General features: G+C 60.5%; 3 protein-coding genes across 5 annotated transcripts; 2 read left to right on the forward strand and 1 right to left on the reverse strand.

Annotated features, from left to right (window-relative positions):
- Positions 1-889: 889 nt before the first annotated feature.
- CIB1 (calcium and integrin binding 1) lies at positions 890-4,067 on the reverse strand. The gene is made up of 7 exons (XM_063345905.1): positions 3,973-4,067; positions 3,762-3,796; positions 3,142-3,244; positions 2,614-2,767; positions 2,206-2,324; positions 2,035-2,123; positions 890-1,789 (listed from the first exon to the last, which is right to left on the reverse strand). Exons 1-7 carry the CDS (start codon positions 4,021-4,023, stop codon positions 1,768-1,770), a joined length of 573 nt encoding a protein of 190 aa, XP_063201975.1. The 5' UTR covers positions 4,024-4,067; the 3' UTR covers positions 890-1,767.
- Position 4,068: 1 nt separating this feature from the next.
- On the forward strand, positions 4,069-5,348 carry GDPGP1 (GDP-D-glucose phosphorylase 1). The gene has a single exon (XM_063345904.1). The coding sequence runs from the start codon at positions 4,069-4,071 to the stop codon at positions 5,197-5,199; it is 1,131 nt and encodes a 376-aa protein (XP_063201974.1). The 3' UTR covers positions 5,200-5,348.
- Positions 5,349-5,415: 67 nt separating this feature from the next.
- On the forward strand, positions 5,416-18,514 carry TTLL13 (tubulin tyrosine ligase like 13). 3 transcript variants are annotated; one of them, XM_063345887.1, is made up of 14 exons: positions 5,416-6,132; positions 7,442-7,560; positions 8,107-8,237; positions 9,950-10,106; positions 10,368-10,511; positions 11,633-11,718; positions 11,859-12,084; positions 12,584-12,768; positions 13,731-13,919; positions 14,392-14,575; positions 14,916-15,107; positions 16,599-16,968; positions 17,680-17,874; positions 18,402-18,514. In XM_063345887.1, the coding sequence occupies exons 1-14, from the start codon at positions 5,862-5,864 to the stop codon at positions 18,485-18,487; spliced, it is 2,535 nt and encodes an 844-aa protein (XP_063201957.1). In that variant the 5' UTR covers positions 5,416-5,861; the 3' UTR covers positions 18,488-18,514. The 3 variants fall into 3 exon arrangements, with proteins under 3 accessions (XP_063201957.1, XP_063201956.1, XP_063201958.1); XM_063345886.1 differs by having other exon boundaries at positions 5,420-6,132; positions 14,910-15,107; XM_063345888.1 differs by having other exon boundaries at positions 5,997-7,260; positions 14,910-15,107.
- The last annotated feature ends 141 nt before the right edge of the window (positions 18,515-18,655 follow it).

The raw sequence follows: 18,655 nt of genomic DNA on the forward strand, positions 1-18,655 counted from the left end.
TGGGAAGCGCCGGCAGCGTGAGCACGGGGCTGGGGGGAGCCGTGAATCCCACACCAAGCTGGCGTGTCGGGACAGGCCACCCCCCAGGGACCAGCACTGCCTCGCTCCCGGCTGGACCAGCACACCGAACTTCCTGCCCAGCCTGTTCTGGGACATCAAAAAAGCCACCGGAGGCACTGGCTGGTGCTGTGCCAGCAGACATGGCCCCCGGGGCCACAGGGGCACAGGCCGCGGCAGGCAGATACCATCAGCCCCGCGGGGCACCGAGCTGGAAGGGCCAGCACCGCTGGGAGCGAGGAGCCGATACGTGAGAAACGGCCGCGCCGGCACCCTGGGACAGCCCTCGGCCACGCCGCCTCGGCACGGGATGAGCCAGACCCCAGGCACGGCACCGGCCCTGACATGAGGTGCCGCAGCCCAGACATCGCCTTTGCAGAGTGTCTGCGGGGTGGAGGCTTGCTGGGGGGTGGGAGCGGTGCTGAGGGGGCTGGGGGCTCTCTGGGAAGCCCAGGCAGGGCCACTGATGGCGGCTGGCAACCGGCCAGGGCGAAGCCTGATGGATGAACAGACACAAAAGGCTCCGGCGCTGCCCGCAGCAAAGGTAGCTGCTCGCCTGCCCTGGATTTCCCTTTGTGCCTCTTGCTGCAGAGCCGAGCTCTTTGTGCTGCTGAGAACAGTCCCCGGGTTTAGAGGAGGGAGGTGGCCCGCGGAAAGGGCTGTCACCGAGCAGGACGTGGGACCCGTCCCCTGGAGCGGCGGCTGGCGCGCGGGCAGAGGGGCCTGGCAGGAGCCCGTGTCCCCAGCACCCCTCGTGGCACTGGTCCCACCGCGCTGCCGGAGCAGCCCCCTCCCTCCCCGCGGCCAGACAAAGGCGGCACAGAGCAGAGGGTGAAACCAGAGCCCTTTATTTGTGTCCTTGCAGGAGCAGAGGGAGGAAGAGGCCAGGGCAGGCAGAGCAGCTGCTGAGCTGGAGCCAGAGCAGGGGGCAGAGAGGAAGAGAGGAGGAAGAGGAGCGCGGTCAGTGCCAAGGCAGCACGGGGTGAGCTCGGCTGCGCTGCCTCGACGGTTGGTGGAAGAAGGCGTCCTGCGTCCTGTGCAGCCGTGGGGGGACAGCTCTGCTGCCAGGGTGGCACATCTGCAGTGCCACTTGGGGTATTGCTTCGAGAAACGGATCCACATTTGTGGGTATTGCTTCGAGAAACAGATCCACGTTTGCCTTATTGCTTCGAGGAACAGATCCACGTTTGGCTTATTGCTTTGAGAAACGGATCCACGTTGCAGCAGGGAGGCCCCCAGGAAGACGTGAGAGCCAGGCAGGGGCTTGGCCGGGGGAGGCAGCTCCCTGCCTGCCAGTGGAAGGCACGAATTGGTACTGAGGGCAGAGAGGGGCTGTGCTCGGTGCATGTGGCCCCTGGCCAGGAGCACTTCTGTGTGCCTCCCTCCACCCATAGAGCTGCCCTTGGTTTGCATCGGGAGTTACAATCCAGCCCTGGGAGAGCAGAGCTCCTGCTCTGGCAGACGCGGCTGGGGCTGCAGGCAAGGCAGCTTCCCGGGGACCGACTGCTGCAGGCTGCAGCCGCCCGCCATCTCGCCTGTCGGGAGGGAACGGGGAGCAGGAGGGTGTCCTGCCTAAGGCACTGTGCGGCACCGCTGGGCTGGTGAGGAGCAGGAGCCTCAGCCGCTCTGTTTGCTGAAAGAGGAAATGTCTGAGACCACGAAGAGCTGCAATAGCCGGAGGAGCAGTGCTGATGGAGAGCCGCAGGGCTCTCACAGGATGATCTTGAAGGAGCTGCAAGAGACATGACATGTTCTGTACCTCCTCACTGGGTCACACACAAGTGGTTTGCAAGCGCCCAGTGCTCGAGGAAGTGGTGTTACCCTGCGCAGGAGAGGCTCTCTGCAGAGCTTGCACAGGACGCCGTTCCCTCGTGCAGCGCAGCCTTGCCTTACTACCACCGGGAGCTCTGCCCCCACACCAGCAAACCCCCCAGAAAGGCCCACCGGGACAAGCTGTGTGACTGGAGAACACTGTACCTGGTGAAGTCCGGGGAGCGGGAGACGACGTGCTGGAACTCGGAGAGGTTGATGGTGCCGTCCTTGTCGATGTCAGACTCCTCCAGGATCTGGAGGGGAGGAAAGGGCTAGCGGTGACCTCTGCATGGCCAGGACCATGCAGTGGCCTGTGCCCAGTTTGATGGTCCTCACGTTTTGGATGAGCTGCTCCATCTCTGCGTGGCTCAGCCGGGACTCCTCGCCTTGCCCCGTCAGACAGTTCACCAGTTTCTCCAGGTCCTTTCTGTCCAGGGTCCCATCATCATCAAAGTCTTTGGGGAGAGGAAAGTTATGTTTCGTCAGGGCCACAGTGACCCCAGAGAGTCACGAGCACCCATGCTTGGCGAGGAGAGGGCCTGGGTGACCTGAGGACACAACGGCCTCCACACCACGCCTCTCGGTGCACGTCACTGTGCCAAACCAGCAGTTCCTACAGGGAGTTCCTAAGCCACCATCCCTGTGGGCACTCCGAGGGCACTGCCAGCGTTCCCGAACAAGGATTTGTGTCGCCTCCCCCGAGATGTGGGGACCCCAGGACATGGCATCCACCCCCAGCCTTACCAAAGATGCGGAAGGCGTAGTGGGATTTGACGTCTGAGGTAGCGGAGTCGCTGAAGACGCTCAGCATATCGAGGAAGTCTTCAAAGGACATGCTGTCGTCCCCATTGCCCGAGGTGGAGAAGACCCGGCAGATCCGGTGCTGGAAGGGGTTTGCCTGCCAACAGAGGAGCGTCTCAGAGCAGGGCTGGGCCAGCTCCCTGGCAGACACTGGCCACAGGCTGGTGCTGACCCCACACATGAGCCGGTGCCATGCTCTGCCGCTGGTCCGTCGGACACGGCATGACCCTGCCTGTCCCGTGCCTCTCCGGGACAGCAGCCCCGCGCTGCAGGGATCTCTGGGATCCTCCATGGTGCAGCAAGGAGGAGGAAGCTGTTTGTTGGCACAGCTGACGTGCGGGAAATGAACAGCTTCCCCAGGTGACTGTAGGAGCCACACGTCGAGGGCAGAGCAGCGGCACCGCGAGGGCCGCGGCGGGTAAACAGGGCCCTGCCCCAACACGCCCCGACCCGGGAGCAGCAGCACCGTACCCGCAGCTCAGGCAACGTCAGGATCTGGCTCTTGGGAACCCGCGCGGAGCAGGCATTCTCCCTCTCCTCCTTTGGCAGCAGTTCACTGAACCTCTTGTAGGCACTTGAAGAGGCAAGAACAAGAGACGCTCTGTGGCGTGAGCGGCGCGGGAGGCAGCCCTCTGGGCACGGGCCGCACAGGCAGCTCTTCCCAGCGCTGCACAGGGGCAGACGGCCCGTTTCCCACAGCTCCCTGCCAGCTGTGTGCCGAGCCGGCCTGGGCAGGAGCGTGCCGGCCCGGGTGGTCTTGCAACGGCCTCCGCAATGGCTCCCGGGACCCCAACGGCCAGTGGCGGGGGAGAGAAGCCGTCCCTGCTGCCTGCCCCCCCCGGACGGCTGGGACTGGGGAGGGGGACAAGCCACCTCTGGGCCAGCACCCTGCAGGGCGTCACCAGCCAGGCCCATGCCCTTTGCTCCCTGATCCCGGCCTGGGATCAGCACCTCCCGGCTCCAGCTCAGCGGAGGGAACCCCGCAGCAGGAGTGGGGCCCCCGCACCCCCACGGCAGGGGCAAACCCCCTCTTGGGGACCGAGGGGCGAGGGCTGGCCGCGGGGGTATGCGGGGCCCGGGGCGGTACTTACAGCAGGATCTCCTGCTTGCTGAGGAACGTCAGCTCCTGCGGGGAGAGCGGCGGTCAGCGCCGGGCACGGGGGCCTGGCCGGGGGCCCCCCAGCTCCGGCGGCCCTTGGCCTCGGGACTTCCCCGCCCCTTCCCGTCCCGTTCCCCCGGTCGAGAGCCCCCCACCCTCGGGACTCCCCGTCCCCGCTCCCCCCGGCGCCGGTTCCCCCGCACCTGGTACTCGCCCAGCGCCTCCCGCGGCAGCAGGCTGGCCGAGCCCCCCATGGCGGCCCGCGCCGCTTCCGCCTCGCCCGTCACTCGCCCGCTCCCATGGCAACGCCCCGCCCCAGGCCCCGCCCACCGCCGGCCCCGCCCCGCCCGGTAGCCGGCATGGCGGCGGCGGGCCAGGAGCCGGGCGATGCCGGCCCCGAGGAGTTCGCGTACGGGGAGGAGGACTTCGTGCTGCAGGCGGCCGGGTGGGGGGACGAGCCGGGCTCCGCGCCCTCCCGCTTCGACCGGGCGTTGCTGGAGCGCTGGGACGACAGGATGGAGCGGGGCTTGTTCCGGTACCGGCTGGGGCCGCTGCCCACCCGCCTCCTGCCCGGCCCCATGCGCATGGTGGCCCAGCTCAACGTGCAGCGCGGCACCGAGCGCCGCCCGCCGCAGCCCGTCCAGAGCCTCCGCCAGCCCTTCGACCCCGCCGCCTTCAACTTCACCCGCCTGCGCCCCGCCGAGCTGCTGCTCCGCCTGCGCCGGCCCGGCGGCCCCGACCCGCTGCTGGTGGCCATCAACGACAGCCCGCTGGTGCGGGGACACGTCCTGCTGCTGCCGGAGCCGGCGCGGGGGCTGCCGCAGGCGCTGACGGCGCCGCTGCTGCGCGGGGGGCTGGAGGCCGCGCTGCTCAGCGCCCACCCCGGCTTCCGCCTGGGCTTCAACGGCCTGGGGGGCTGCGCCTCCGTCAACCACCTCCACCTGCACGGCTTCTACCTGCGCCGCCCGCTGCTGGTGGAGTCGGCGCCCGCCCGGCCCCTGGGGCGGCCGCACGGGCCCGGCCTCCTGACCGCCGTCCCGGCCCCCGCCTTCCTCTTCTACGCCGCCGACCCGGCCGGGCTGGAGGCGGTGGCGCGGGACGTCAGCCGGGCGGCGGAGCGGCTGGCGGACACCGGGCTGGCCTACAACCTCCTCATCACCCGCGGCGACCCGCCGGGGGGGCCGGCGCCGGACGGGCAGCGGGGGCTGCGGGTGCTGCTGTGGGCGCGCAGGCCCAGCTTCGGCGCCAAGGCGGGCGCGGCCTTCAACGTGGCGCTGTGCGAGCTGGCCGGGTACCTGCCGCTACCGGCGGCGCCGCTCTTCGAGGAGATCACCGAGGAGGAGGCCCTGCGCGCCATCCGCGAGCACCTCCTGCCGGAGCCGCAGCTGCTGCGCCTCGGCGAGGACCTGGCGCAGCTCCTGGCGGACTGACCGGGGCCGGGGCCGCTCCCCGCACCGGTACCCCGGGACCGGCACCGGGCCGCCTCCGCGCCGTCCGCCAGGGGGCGCTGCGCCGCCGCGGGGTGCCAGGCTGCGTGCCACGTGACCACTCGGGGGGCGCCGTGGCCCCGCCCCGTCGCCATGGGAACGGGACGGCGCCCCCCCCCCCCCCCCCCCCCCCCCCCCTTCTGGCAGCGGGCGCCATGGAGGCGGGCGGCGGCGGGGGGCGGCCGGCCCCGGGAGCCCCTCCGGGCGGGGAGGCGGCTGCCGCCGCTGCCCCCCCTGCCCAGCCCGCAGCTCCCTGCGGCTCCCCCGGCCCCGAGCCGCGGAGGCGGCGGAGGAAGCGCAGGCGAGTGCGGCGGGAGGCGGCCGAGCAGGCCGCAGCCCCCTTCTCGGCAGGGCCCGGCCGCACCCCATTCCCGGGCCGTTGTGCCCGTGTCCCGCCGGGTCCCGGGGTCTGTCTGTCCGCCTGCGTGTCTGCCCTTAGCCCGCGCCCCCCTGCCCTGCCCACCGCCGGGCTGGTGCTCCAGGGCCCGGGCCTGCTCCTTGCCCAGGGGTGATGCTCAGCCGGGCCCACTCTGCCTTAGCCCAGAGCGGCTTTCCAGGGACTTTCTGAATCGGAAAATAAACGCTCTTTCCCTTAAATTGTCCCAATGATCCCAAGCATGGCAGGTCCAAGGACGGCCCCGGGTTCAGGGCCCCTCTGCTACGCCGCCTCATGCCTCGCTGAGCCCGTGGCAGCTCCGGGTGGGATTTGCCCGTTCGCTCCGGCGAGTGGGAGCTGTGTGCAGGAGCGTAGCCATCCCCGTCCCTCCCGCCTGTGCCCGGGACAGGGCCCCGGCTCCTCGCTGAGCGGCTCTTCTGTTATCTCTTTCAATTCCAGTGTTCCCTCCATCAACCTGACCAGCTGCAAGTATGAGAGCGGTAAGTCCCAGACGCTGCAGGGTGTCCCCTCGGGTCAGCCCAGGACGGCGTGCGAGTGTCCGCTCGGCCAGGGAGGAGCGCTGGTACCGGATTTCCAATGTATGGTCACTTTCGGTTTCTGTATTTACTGGTTGCAAGCAACTTGGGCCCCTGTGAAAAGTGTGGAGTTTTTCACACTTTGGACTGAGGTGCTCTCTGGTTTGAAGAAACAATATGTGCAACAGCAGTGCAAGCCCTCACATGCATTCCCCCCATGTCTGCATTCACCATACATCTGCTAAAATCGTGAGAAGGGGCTGGTTAGGGGCAGTTACAATGCAAAACCGGTACCTGTGCTTGGGGAAATGATGTGACAGCTCTCAACTGTTTAGCATAAAGCCGGTGATAGAAGGGGCAGTTACAATGCAAAACCGGTACCTGTGCTTGGGGAAATGATGTGACAGCTCTCAACTGTTTAGCATAAAGCCGGTGATAGAAGGGGCAGGATTGGTACCTGGAACCTCTCCCTTTGCCATCCATCCCCAGTGACGTGCTCCAGGGAGCTGGTCCCTCTCCTGTGCTGCCACAAGTTGTATCTTAAAATAATAGACTCCTAGGTTTTGATGGCTATTAGCCAATTTGCTAATGACTATTCTAGCAGTGCAACCACACATGTGCTGTTGAAGGTCACAGCCTGGTCGGCTGTGCAAGGAATGCGGTTTTTATCCAGAGGGCCGGGCGCTGTGTGTTTGGCCTGGGGCAGTTTGGTGACGAGGTGGATGGGGACCCGCAGCAGGAGGTGGTGTGGCAGCACGGGCGCCACAGGAACCAGACCTATTTCACAATGATTCCTAGCGTGCATTGACCTTCATTGCCTCCCCAGCCCCGTGAGAGGCCAAATTCAGAACTGGCACGAACACAAACCATCCCAGCAGCGACCTTCTGCTCCAGAGCTTGTGTGTTCTGCTGCCAAATAGCTTTTGATTTGGAAGATGAAACTAATACCTTCAGAAGACTTGTATCTGCCCATGTGGTGTCAGACCCACAGCAGATTCAAGCCTGCTGTAGTTCAGGATATGTTCTGGGACCCCAAGGCATGCGGACTTAGGGGGCTGGTAGCTCCCAATATACCTGCAGCCAGAGACTGGGGTGAGTTTGGCTGGGTAAACCTTGTGTTTCTGACACCTCCCTGAAGGGTTCTTTGCATCTCTGAGAGTGGAATTGCAGCCTGGAGAGGTTTGTTCCACACTCTGTCCCGGGTTACTCTGGGGATCGAACAGTCCCTGGTAGTGTACCCTCTGCCCCTTGTCATACGCTTGCTCTGGTGCAGTGCGGCGGGCGGCACGGTACTGCGGGCTGAAAGAAGCGGGAGAAGACGAGGAGTGGACAGTGTATTGGACAGACTGCTCGGTCTCTCTGGAGCGCGTCATGAAAATGAAGCGGTTTCAGGTAAATACCCCCCATGTAAAGGCTGCCCAGCAGGAAGAGCTCAAGAAGGAGGGTGAGATGGGGGCTGTTAGCAGAACAACGTGTTACAGAATGAATCGGAATTGTCCAAACTAGCACCCGTGCCCCCTTCTCTGCATTGATTTCAGAGGGCGCAGGTTCACAAGCCTTTACTTCTGTTCTGTCGCTGGTACGCTGCCATCAGCAACATTTTGGCAGTTAGTAGTGTGAACTGGAAAGCTGCGAGCCCCTTTAATGTAGCATGAAATAAATGGTTCTTGATGACAAACGGCTGCCTTCCTGGAGCTGTGATATTTCAGGGAGGGTGAGCCTCAGGGCCACGATGGAATGAGCAGATAAATCACACTGGTGAAGTTCAGATAAAGCAGTTGTAGCGTAATCCCGTCCCTCGGCAGACGGTCAAGGCAACCGCAGGCCCTGCTTCCTGCTCTGCGTGCTGGTTTCCCAGCACCCGGGCTTTCCTCGGGTCTCAAGGAGGAGCCCTGCTGTTCCTTTGCTGATTCTGTTTCTCATCTGCACCTCTTTCAGAAAATCAACCATTTTCCAGGCATGATAGAGATCTGCCGTAAGGACTTACTGGCTCGCAACCTTAACCGCATGCTCAGGCTCTTTCCTAAGGAGTACAATATATTTCCCCGCACTTGGTGCCTGCCAGCTGAGTGAGTGATATGCGTTAATGCAGTCGAGAACAGCGCTATGAAATTAGAAAGTGGGAACCACTATTTTTGACAGCCAGGGCTGGGATGGGGGCGCCTCTCTGAGTTCTCATGTCTTGGTCTGGGCCTTCGTAACCTTCCCTGGAACTGAAAGGGGGGGTTGGCAAGTGTTTCTAGTTTCACACGTCTTTAATTCCTATTAGGCTGAATTAGCCTGTGGAATGGCGTCCTCTGCGATGCGTGCCTTGCTGGGCAGACTGTGTGCTGGAGGGCTAAATCTGAGGAGAGCGACCCGCCCGGAAAGGCAAAGGGCAGTGGGCGAGTGGGAAGCGTCGATCCGTGTTTCGGTGGAAGGTCTCTCTGCAGCTCAAGGTGAAGGGGAGAGGCAACTGCAGGGCAGCGTGGCAGGCTCCTTCCCCACCAGCTGGGTCGGTGCCCATCGCTTGCCCAGGAAAGGCACGGGACCGGGGTACGAGGCCGTTTCACCCCACGACTGCGATGGCTGCCTTCATGGCCCCCCTTGCGCCTCTGCCATCCGCTGCAGAGGAGCACACCGATGGTGGAGGGTTGTGGGAGAGTGCAGGGCACTATGTTAATACATATACAGTTAGATGTAAATGTTCACCAAATTACTCAAGCTTTGGGGCAGAAGGCCTGGCTGCTCTGATCGTATACAGGCAAGCAATGACAGAAATGTGGCTGAAAGAGGCCAAAGAGCACTTAAAGTCTGGGTGGTTGTAAGAAGACAAGATACCCATTCTTAGACGGATTTTGTTCTTACCATTTCCTGAAACACTCAAAGTAGGGCTCTGGTCACCTATTCTGTAGCTGACCTCTCCTCACAGTTAGAATGATTTTCTTAATGTCTGACCTAAAGCACAGTTGCTGAAATATCAGCACTTTAGTACTTCTCTCGTTTGCAGTGGCCTTGGAGAACAGTGGTTTGCTGTGTTTTGCTAGTAGTGTGTCATGTCCAGGAAGGCTATTGCCATGTGTCCGCTTGGTCTTCCCATTTCTGGAGAAGATGGACCTAGTTCTCTCATCTTTCTTTCCAGAACGCATTTCCTGGCCTCTCATTGCTCTTGGTGCTGTTTTCTGGGATTTGTCCTGTTTGCCTCTCTCTTTCCCTAAACGTGGTGCCCACTAGAGAGGTGGTGCTTCTCCATCTACAGCAGAATAATTAATTGCCATATGGGCTTGACTCTTCAAAGCACCACACTCCCACTGGAGTTGCGCTTGAAGATCAGCCGCGTAACGTGATCCAGGAGCTCAGCTCGTGAGCCTCTGTGCCCTGCGCAGAATGCTCTGGCCGTGGCCTCCTGCCTGCTTGCTGATGAGCTGGCATAAAAGGGGATGCAAAGACTTGTGACTCCCTCCTCCTTTGTAGCCAAGGCTTATTTATTTTCTCCTGCTCTCTGCGGCAGCAGAGCGAAAATCTTACTGGCTCCTGCATGCCCAGAGGTGACCGCTTCCTATGAGCCTCCTGGCAGAGGTGGAGATGTGTGCAAGTAGAAGGTGGAACCAGGAGAGCTTTGTCAGGTCACGCAAGGACCGATTTGTAACTGAGGTAGATCAGGCATAGCTGTACTATTCCTCTGCTGCAGAAGTTTGGTCTGTACTGGCCCACAGCAGCACACTTGGAGTACCTAGCTGTTACGAGAGAATTCAGGAGCTGATTTTTTGCAGCTTTTAACAGTCACCCCTTCCTTACACAGCTATGGAGATTTCCAGGCCTACAGGCGTGCGAGGAAACGCAGAACATTTATCTGCAAACCAGACAGCGGCTGCCAAGGGAGAGGTATCTTCATAACACGCAATCCAGAGGAGATCAAACATGGAGAGCATATGATCTGTCAGCAGTATATTGCTAAGGTAACGGGGACAGTTTTGAAATACAGGTGGAGGATTACAACCTCCTAGCTCTTCCAGCATCCCCCTCGTGTCCTTTGCCCCACGTCTTCCTGGTCTTCCAGGGGCACCGGGGGAGCTGCAGCATGGCGAAAGCTTGCCTTTCTCCTTGCTGCCGAGGAGCGGCACAAGCAGTGCAAGTAGCGCAGCCAACCCCAAGGAGCCGTTGGCATGCCTAGCAATGTTTCCTTATCTCATGCTTGTTCCTGCCTTTTTTTCTCACAGCCTTTCCTGATCGATGGCTTCAAGTTTGACATGCGTATATATGTGCTGGTCACATCTTGTGACCCGCTGAGGATTTTTGTCTACAAGGAGGGTCTGGCCCGTTTTGCCACCATGAGGTACATCGACCCCAGCAGCAGAAACCTGGTAAAAAAAGGGAAGTTTCCAAAACCACTCATAGAATTCTTGTAGGTTTTAGTCCTCAGTTTGTCCCAGTGGCATTCCAGACCCTGAAAAGGCAGGGGATGGTGGGTTTCATGGGACCCAGCTCTCTCTCTCTTCCTGTTCTCCCCTCCTTCTCTACCTCCTCTTCATGGGAGGCATTTCAGGAGTGCCTGCAGTAGATCTGCTCCTAGGCCCCACGTTTGGGCTGTTTACTGGCATTATCACAGAATCATGGAGTTGTGTTGCTTGGAAGGATCCTTGGAAGGTCTCAAGTACAACCTTCTGCTCAAACCTGTGCCAACAATAAATTCAGATCGGTTTCTTGGGGTTTCACCCTGTCAGGTGTTGAAAAGCTGCAAGGAAAGAGACCCCACAGCATTTCTGGGCAACACTCCTACTGCTCCTTGCCTTTATGAGCATTCTCAAGTCCACACCATTCCTTGTCTGCCTGCGCTTCAGGTGGAAAAGAGGGACCTGGGGGTTATCTGGTGGTACTGGAACAGCCTAGGAGAGACAGGGAGGGGAGCTGGGAAGGCAAGGTGCAGAGTATGGCTGTGCCCATCTCCAAGCAGGGGTCTGTAACCTGTAAAATCCCAGCAGAAGATGGACTGTGGTGTTGGATTGCTGTGCTCCGGTCACGGGCTGCCCTGAGATACCCCGGGCTTTGGCTGTCTGCCCACTTGTCCCAGAGCTGTGTACTGTATATGCCCTCCCTCGCTCCAATACGTGCATGTCTTGGAGAGGTCTTCTGCTCTGGGTGATTAAAGGAAGAGGAAGAATCTGCAGAAATTTGCTGCAGTTTCTGTCCTGAGGAGCCCCTGGTTTACTGGTGAGGCCAGGACTGGAATGGCATTTGTGGAGCTGACCCCTCTGCTCTCCCTCAGAGATAAGGCCAGAGCGGTGGAGAGGGTAGAGCTCTGTTAGCTCTAACTTCTGGCTAGGGAGGGAACCACCAGCGCGATTAACTCCTTGCTGCAGGTCACTGCCACAGAGAAGAGAGAGAAGCGGGCGAAGTTGGTGGCTAGATTAGTGCTAATAGGGCTGTTTCTGTTTACGCTCTGTGGTTAAGAGTAAATGAAAGTCTCTTGCGGTTCCTCTCTCAGGGTGATATCTGCATGCATTTGACCAATTATGCTATCAACAAACGTAATGAAAACTTCATCCAGGATGACACGGTGGGCAGTAAGAGGTATTGTCCTGTCCGGGTACCGCAATGCCCTGTGCACAGCCTGCAGGAAGGCTGCATTTGGGATGCTGGTTTACTTCTATCTTTCCTGGGGCAAACGTGGTATCACAGGTCAGCTTTACCATCTCCTGTCCTCCACACAGGAAACTGTCCACCCTGAATGCCTGGATGATGGATAACAGCTACAACACCACAAAACTCTGGGAAGATATTGAAGATATTATTATAAAGACTCTTATTTCAGCTCACCCTGTTGTGAAGCACAATTACCAAAGCTGCTTCCCAAACCACACCACTGGCTGTGCCTGCTTTGAGATACTGGGGTTTGATATTTTGCTAGACAGAAAGTTGAAGCCGTGGCTGCTAGAGGTGAGGAAGGGGTCTCCTGCTGTGCTGAAGCAACTCTGGAAGCAGCAGATAGCCGAGCGCTGGCTTCTCTGGGGGAGACTCCAGAACAAGGGTGGTGGGGTGAACAGAACTCGTTTGGTTAAAAAGGGCCACCTTGTTTGCAAAATTAATCAGGCTATAAAGACAAGTAGCCAAACAACCTGCCGTAGGCTAGGCAGCCTCAGCTCGCAGGATCCAAGAGCCCGTTCCCTGTACACCCTTTCCTGAACCTTAGGACTGCTTGACCTGTGACAGCATCCTGAGTCCATGATAGCTGCCCCGTGGCTGTAGTCCCGCAGGGTGTGGGGTCTGAGCGACCTGCAGCGCACAGGGCAGAAGCAGCCGCTGCATGCAGCCTCCTGCTTTCTGTTGCTGTTACAGGGAAGAACCGTGGAAGGTGTGTGGTGGGGCAGACTTTCTGGGAGCTTTCTGTGGTGCTTTCTGGGAGCTGCCAGGTTAGATTAGCTGCTTGTTTTGGCAGGTGAACCACTCTCCCAGCTTCACCACGGACTCTCGCCTGGACTGTGAGGTGAAGGATGCTCTTCTCTGTGATACCATCAAGCTGATAAATGTGGATGCCTGTAACAAAAGGAAGGTGCTGGAGGAGGACAAACAGTGGGCAAAGGAACGGCTCCTCCAGGGCCATCAGGCTTTCCGTGCATCCAGGTATTGCTGTTCCCCATCGTGCTGCAGGTCCCTAGTGAGAAAAGATGGGCGTGATGGAGCAGGATAAAACCAAGGCTGTCTGTCTCCAAATTTAAGCTCCCAGAGGCCATGGCACTATATGGCCCCTGAGAAGAGATCGCTCAAGCCATCTGCATCCTGCAGGAGGAGCCAGGGCTCGTCTCTGGGCACTGGAGATCTGAGATGCCTGGTGCTCTGGGCCCTGTACAGAGTCATCCCCATCGATCTGGGTCACATCCTTCAGTGCTGATGGGCTGTGCCAGCATCCCTGGGCTCACAGCGGTGCTCGACGAACTGCAGCACTGCTTCAGGGACCAAGAGAACCCAGAGGGAACGGGGCCCGTCTCCAGAGCAGGGTCTCTTTCCCAGGGTTGAGGGTTTTGCCCCCATTCTCCATCTGCATGTCCTTTCATGATTAATTAACCCGCATGGCCTCTCGAGGCTGTGATGAGCCTGCTGCCCGGGCTTTTCCTGCCACGCAGGGTGAGGCAGGAACTCCCTCCAGCTCCTGTTTCAATTAGACCTGAGATAACTCCGGGCTGGAGATGCAGAGCGTGTTAGCCCTGCACTCTGCACGCCCTGCAGCCTCGGCTGCTCCGAGCTCCACGCTAGCGAGGAAAGCTCCCAGCAGCATCAGGGTGGCAGGTTCTCCTGGAACAGGCCCGTTTTAACTGAACTTCTCTTGTAAGCGGGCTAGCTGGGTGAAAAGGCTGTGGGTTGGTTGGGTGGTAAGGAAGAGATCTGAGAAAGCTTCACCAGCACTCTACAGGTAGAGGATGAAGAACTGTGGGTTGCTTTGGTTCCCTGTAGTACACCCATGTGAAACAGGCCCCCAAACGGGGAAAGATGGGGGAAAGTGCCAGCTATGCCTTTGTCCCTCAGCCAGGGCAGCACCTGGAGCCTCCTATCGCAGCTCCCTGCCCGTGCTTTCCCCCGGTTTGCAGACGCGAGGAGTTAGAGAGCAACCAGGCTGCCTGGCTCTCTCAGGCGGAGCAGTATGAGGACTCGCACCTGGGCGGTTACCGGCGCATTTATCCGGCATGTGGAACAGAGAAGTATGAGCCGTTTTTCAAGCAGAGCAGCTCCCTCTTCCAGGAAACGGTGTCATCCAAGGCACGAGAGGAGTGTGCCAGGTACGCTGTTCCTGCCGGAAACCCGCTCCTCACAGGGGTGGCACAGAGACCACTTGCTTCTCATCCCTTCTTGGGGACAACTCTGCTGCTTAAGAGATGTAAGCGAGCTGGTGAGAGCTGGAGGGGAGGAGGCTGCCATGTGCGGTGTCACTGTAGCAAAGCAACTTCCTTTCGCAGGCACCCTTGAGAGGCAAATGCAATATTCCATTGACTTTTGGACTCCGGAGGCACCATGGTGCAAGTGTCCTCCACCCTTCTGGCAGACACAGCCTAATTCAAGGGCATTTCTTACAGCAGCAAGAGTCTCTTTTAAAAGCACTCCCGGCCCATTTCTTGGCACACTTCTATTATGGACTGTTCACTACAGAACTTCTGACCGCAGTAAAATGTCCTCAAATTGAAGGCTTCATAATAGCCTTTTGCTATTACGCCTTTTACTGAACCAGTGACCAAGACTGTTGTTCCATGGCAGGCATCAACTGGAGGAAATTCGCCTGAAAAAAGAAAAGTTGGAAGCTGTTACCAGGAAGAAGAAAATGGAGAGGAAAGAAGACCTGCATGGAGAGTCAGCTGGGGACAAATCCCAGATCCATAACAAAGCCACAGCTCCTACAACCCGCCTCACCTGTAGAAGCACCAGGATGCGGGATAGAAAGGTACCATGCTCCTGTCAGTGGTTGTCCGTGGGGCTCTCAAAGGCCGTAACATGGCTCTGGGGTCGCAGTGCTGGGCTGTGGGCGTCCCCCAGGGAACAGAACTACGAGGCTGGACTCCCTTTCATGAAGTCTAGAGAGCTGACAGCTTGTGCTGGGAGGTACTCGCAAGCACCAGTGTTGTCCCTTCCCTGTTGTGGCTCCCACTGGAATCTTCATCCCACTCCACCCCCAAGTCTGTAATTCTCTTTAGGGCGCGGAGCAGTCTGAAGCTTTGTCTCTCTTGCGCATTACTGGGGCTTCACCTTTGCTGTAACTCGGGTCTCTCTTTCCTAAGATACAGCGCATGCAGTACGACTCTATGCAACCCCAGGATATTGTGGAAAATGAGGAGAAGAAAAGAGTAAATGCTCTGCTGCAGCGTGAGAAGCTTATCCGAGGCCTGGGCATCATAGATCAGCTCTGCCAGCTGCTCCCCACAACCGACAGACCAGCCGACACCTGGGGATCCGACACCATTCTCTCCAAGAGCCAGGTAACTGAAGATTGCTCAGATCCATCCTGCAAGGCTGACACAGGAGACAGCCAGTTGTGGCAGGATCGTGTGGAATGAATCACGGGCATTGAGCATCTCTGGCGTGGCTCAGTTAAATGAGATCCAATGTAGCGTCTGGGTCTGTGGGTTTTCATACAGTTACTGACGTTGTCCCTTTCCAAAGGGGCATGCTGGGGGTGTGCCAATCTGCACGGAGCCCCCGAGCTCCCTTCCCCAGAAGACCCTTCTCCCTGGTATTCCAAAGAACAGACCACCATAATGTTGCCTTTTGGACACTGCTGTCCCCAGCGCACAGCTTAGTGTGAGCTACTGCTCAGTGGGATTCTCCCAGCTGGAGGAAGTGAATTCCCGGGTAGGCTAGGAGCACTGACACGCTGGGAGCGTGCTAAAGGAGCGCACGCAGCAAAGGGAACTGAAGGAAAGCATAGGGATGTCTGTGGGGGAAAAAGAAAGTCTTTAGGTGAATTCTGCACTGCAAACAATGCCTCTTTGTAAACATCTCGCCTTCTACATTAGACCATTCCCCACACAGGGAAGGTGATGAGTTAGTGCATGTGCCTAAACCCCGCAGGGCTCAGCCCTCGGTCTGGGGCTCCCTCTTCAGAGTCACCCTCGCTCTGCAAGAGCGTGTGTAAATAAACCCCGGGTGTTGCTACTGCCGCGACCCAGACTGTCTCGAGGTGCGCAGCTGAAGAAAGCCGGGCTTTGCAGAGGATTGCACAGGGGAACCGGGGTTTGGACCTTGGGTTAAAGGAGATCTGCATGGTTGTCTCACACTGAGTCTTGGCTGCCACACCGATTCCCAAACCGGGCACCGGTCTGAAACCAGACGAGAATGAAGCCTGTGGGCTCCATTAGGCTACAAGGGCTGTTCTGGAGCACTGACGGTGGCTGTCACCTGCTGTGTCGGCAAAGGGCTAGTTCTGGACCTGCAATTAATGAAAAACCTTGCAAGGTCCATGGCCTCTTCCAGTGGCACCGTCTGTTTCCAGAAAAGCCTCCTACTCCTGGCCATTTAATTTAACAAAAGAAGTCTAAGAAGGGATTTGATCTGTAGGAACGGATGGTAGCTGCCTTTGCTTCTACCAGACACAGCAGGATGGATCCTGAAACCCAAACTCTGCCTAAAATCTGGATAATTTTTTCAGCAGCAAGGGATTATCTGGGAGTGGGTCAGATCCTTCATTGCTGAGTCTTCCCAGCCCACTCTGGCATTTTTTTCCACAAACCCTGCTCCAGCTCAGCCCAGTGTTACGGGCAGAGGACAGGAGTCTAGGTGCTGCTGCAGGCAGGTCAGGCAGCTGCCGTGACCCATAGGTGATTTGTATCTGGACTGAGTATGGCGTGCCTGGGGAGAAAGTGTAGGTTGATGCTTTAGTGAGCACCTGTAGAGGACTAGAGAAGACGTTTCCTTCCCATCTCTTGCCAAGGCCTCTGGAGCTGAGCTGCAGCCACTTTCTTTCCTTCCAGCCGCAGTTTCTCTGGGATGTGCTCAGGGGCCAGGACACCCACCGCTTAATGACGCTCATCCCCCTCTCTCTCCTGAGAGGTCCAGCCCAGCCTTCGGGACAGCCGTTCGTTTACAAGTCCAGAGCCAGTGCTGAGTTGCCAGCCAGCCCGGGCTTGGACCCTGCCGCCGTGGGCACCCTCTTGGTTCGAGGCCAGAGAATCCCTTACCGTAAGCAGCACAAGGTGCAGCAGGGCCTCTGGGCGCAGGACATGGGCTGGCTGCGTGGCCAGGCAGCGGGGACGGCAGCGGTTCCCCAGCCCTTCACCGAACCCAAGGGGCTGGAGGTGAGAGGCCAGCGGCTCCCCGGCGCTGGGAACATGGCTGAAGGCTGTGAGTACACATTACCTACCTTTGTCTCTGACAGTCCGCATCGTGGAGGCTCAAGTCGGTGAGCCAGAGCTGTGGGCAGGCGCTTGGGAGCTGTGGCTGTTCCTGGGCCTGCTGGGGTGGGAGGAGAGGTGGGGCTGGATGGAGCTCTGTGTCCCTGGGGTGCTCAGACCCTGTGGAGGGGACTCTGGGAACTGGTGACCGCTGGACGTTGCTGCCTGAGGCCAGTAGTGTCGCATTTGCAGGGGCAAGGAGGAAAGTGGGTGATTTCCCAGGACCAAGGGTCCATGTGCTGGGCGGACGGGGTGTGAGAAGCCCCGAAGTACTCGAGAGTAGGGTCAGAAGTGCAGCAGATGGGACAGCCAAAGGGGCGCGTTAGCTGTGGGAAGTGCGGAGGAGGCACTGGGTGACGCAGTGTGGCCCCCAGCCCCTTCTCAGGCCTCACTCCTGCCGCACTGCTCCCAGTTGCCCACAGCTGTTCCTGCCAGCCCTGCCCAAGGGCTGCACCATGCTCCCACCACCCACACCTTCACCCTGCCCTCCCTGGCTCCCCCGCCATCGGCTCCAGCTGTTTTCAGCCTGAGAAGCCGGGGCAGAGGAGGGTCTGCCAGGGCCTTGCAGGGCTGAGCACCATCACGGAGGGCAGCAGCGTGCTGCCGACCCGCAGAGCTGCTGGTGTCTGCCTGCCCTCCATGTCTGCCTGTGCTCTTCCAGGTGAAGCTGGCAGGCTGTCCTTCTGCACGGGCAGTGGTCACCCGGCGTCCCCAGCCAGCGTGGGGAAGGGCACAGGCGATGGCACCTTCAGCCCTGCCGCCATCCAGGCGCTCCCCATCGCCTCCGTTGCCCTCGTGCAGCACACGCGTGTCCCGCACCGCGCCAGTGCCCCGCACCGCAGCCTGAAGAGCACAGGTGAGGTGGCAAAGGGGACGCCCCCGCTCGACCTTCGTCCCGGGGGTGCTCGCCAAGAACCAGGGCTGCTGGGCGGGGAGGGTGGCCCCGGCCGAGCCCGGGACGGAGGGTCTGCGCCCCCTAACCGGAGCCCGGCCCCCGCAGGGTCCCAGGGCCGCGCACCCCGGGCAGCTTCCCCTCCGCCGGGCCGGCAGCCGGGCCCCGGGGAGGCTGCGCCCTCCTCGCCCGCTGCGGTCGTTCCCGGGGCCGAGACCCCGCGGGGGCCGCCCCGCCGCCGGCCCCGCCCGGTTCCCGGTGCGCCGTTCCCGGCCATGGCGGCGCTGCTGCGGCGCGGGCTGCGGGCGGCCGCACTCCTGGCGGGGACCTCGCGGCGGGCGGCGGCGGCGTGGCCCGGGGACCCGGAGCCGCCGGACCCGGCGCTGGAGGAGGCCGAGAGGTGCGGGGCGGCGGGAGCCGGGAGGTGCGGGGCGGCGGGAGCCAGGCGGGGGCCGGGAGCGGGGCCGGGCCGCTCACGTCTCTCCCCGCAGGGCCCGGCGGCGGCGGGCGGCGGTGCGGCTGCAGCGGCTGCGGCGGGAGCTGGGCGGGGGCCGCGGCGCTCCCGAGCGCGCCCTGACCTGGGAGGCGATGGAGCAGATGCGGTAAGCGGCGGGGCCGGGCCGGGGCGGGGGTCGGACGGGCGGACCGGGAAGAGCCGAGCCCCGGTGACCGTGTCCGCGCCCGCAGGTTCCTGCGGCAGGAGCTGCCCGAGGAGTGGCCGCCGGAGCGCCTGGCCCAGGGCTTC

The sequence above is a fragment of the Chroicocephalus ridibundus genome, chromosome 9 (assembly GCF_963924245.1).
Source record: "Chroicocephalus ridibundus chromosome 9, bChrRid1.1, whole genome shotgun sequence".
In the NCBI taxonomy this organism is placed as follows: domain Eukaryota; kingdom Metazoa; phylum Chordata; class Aves; order Charadriiformes; family Laridae; genus Chroicocephalus; species Chroicocephalus ridibundus.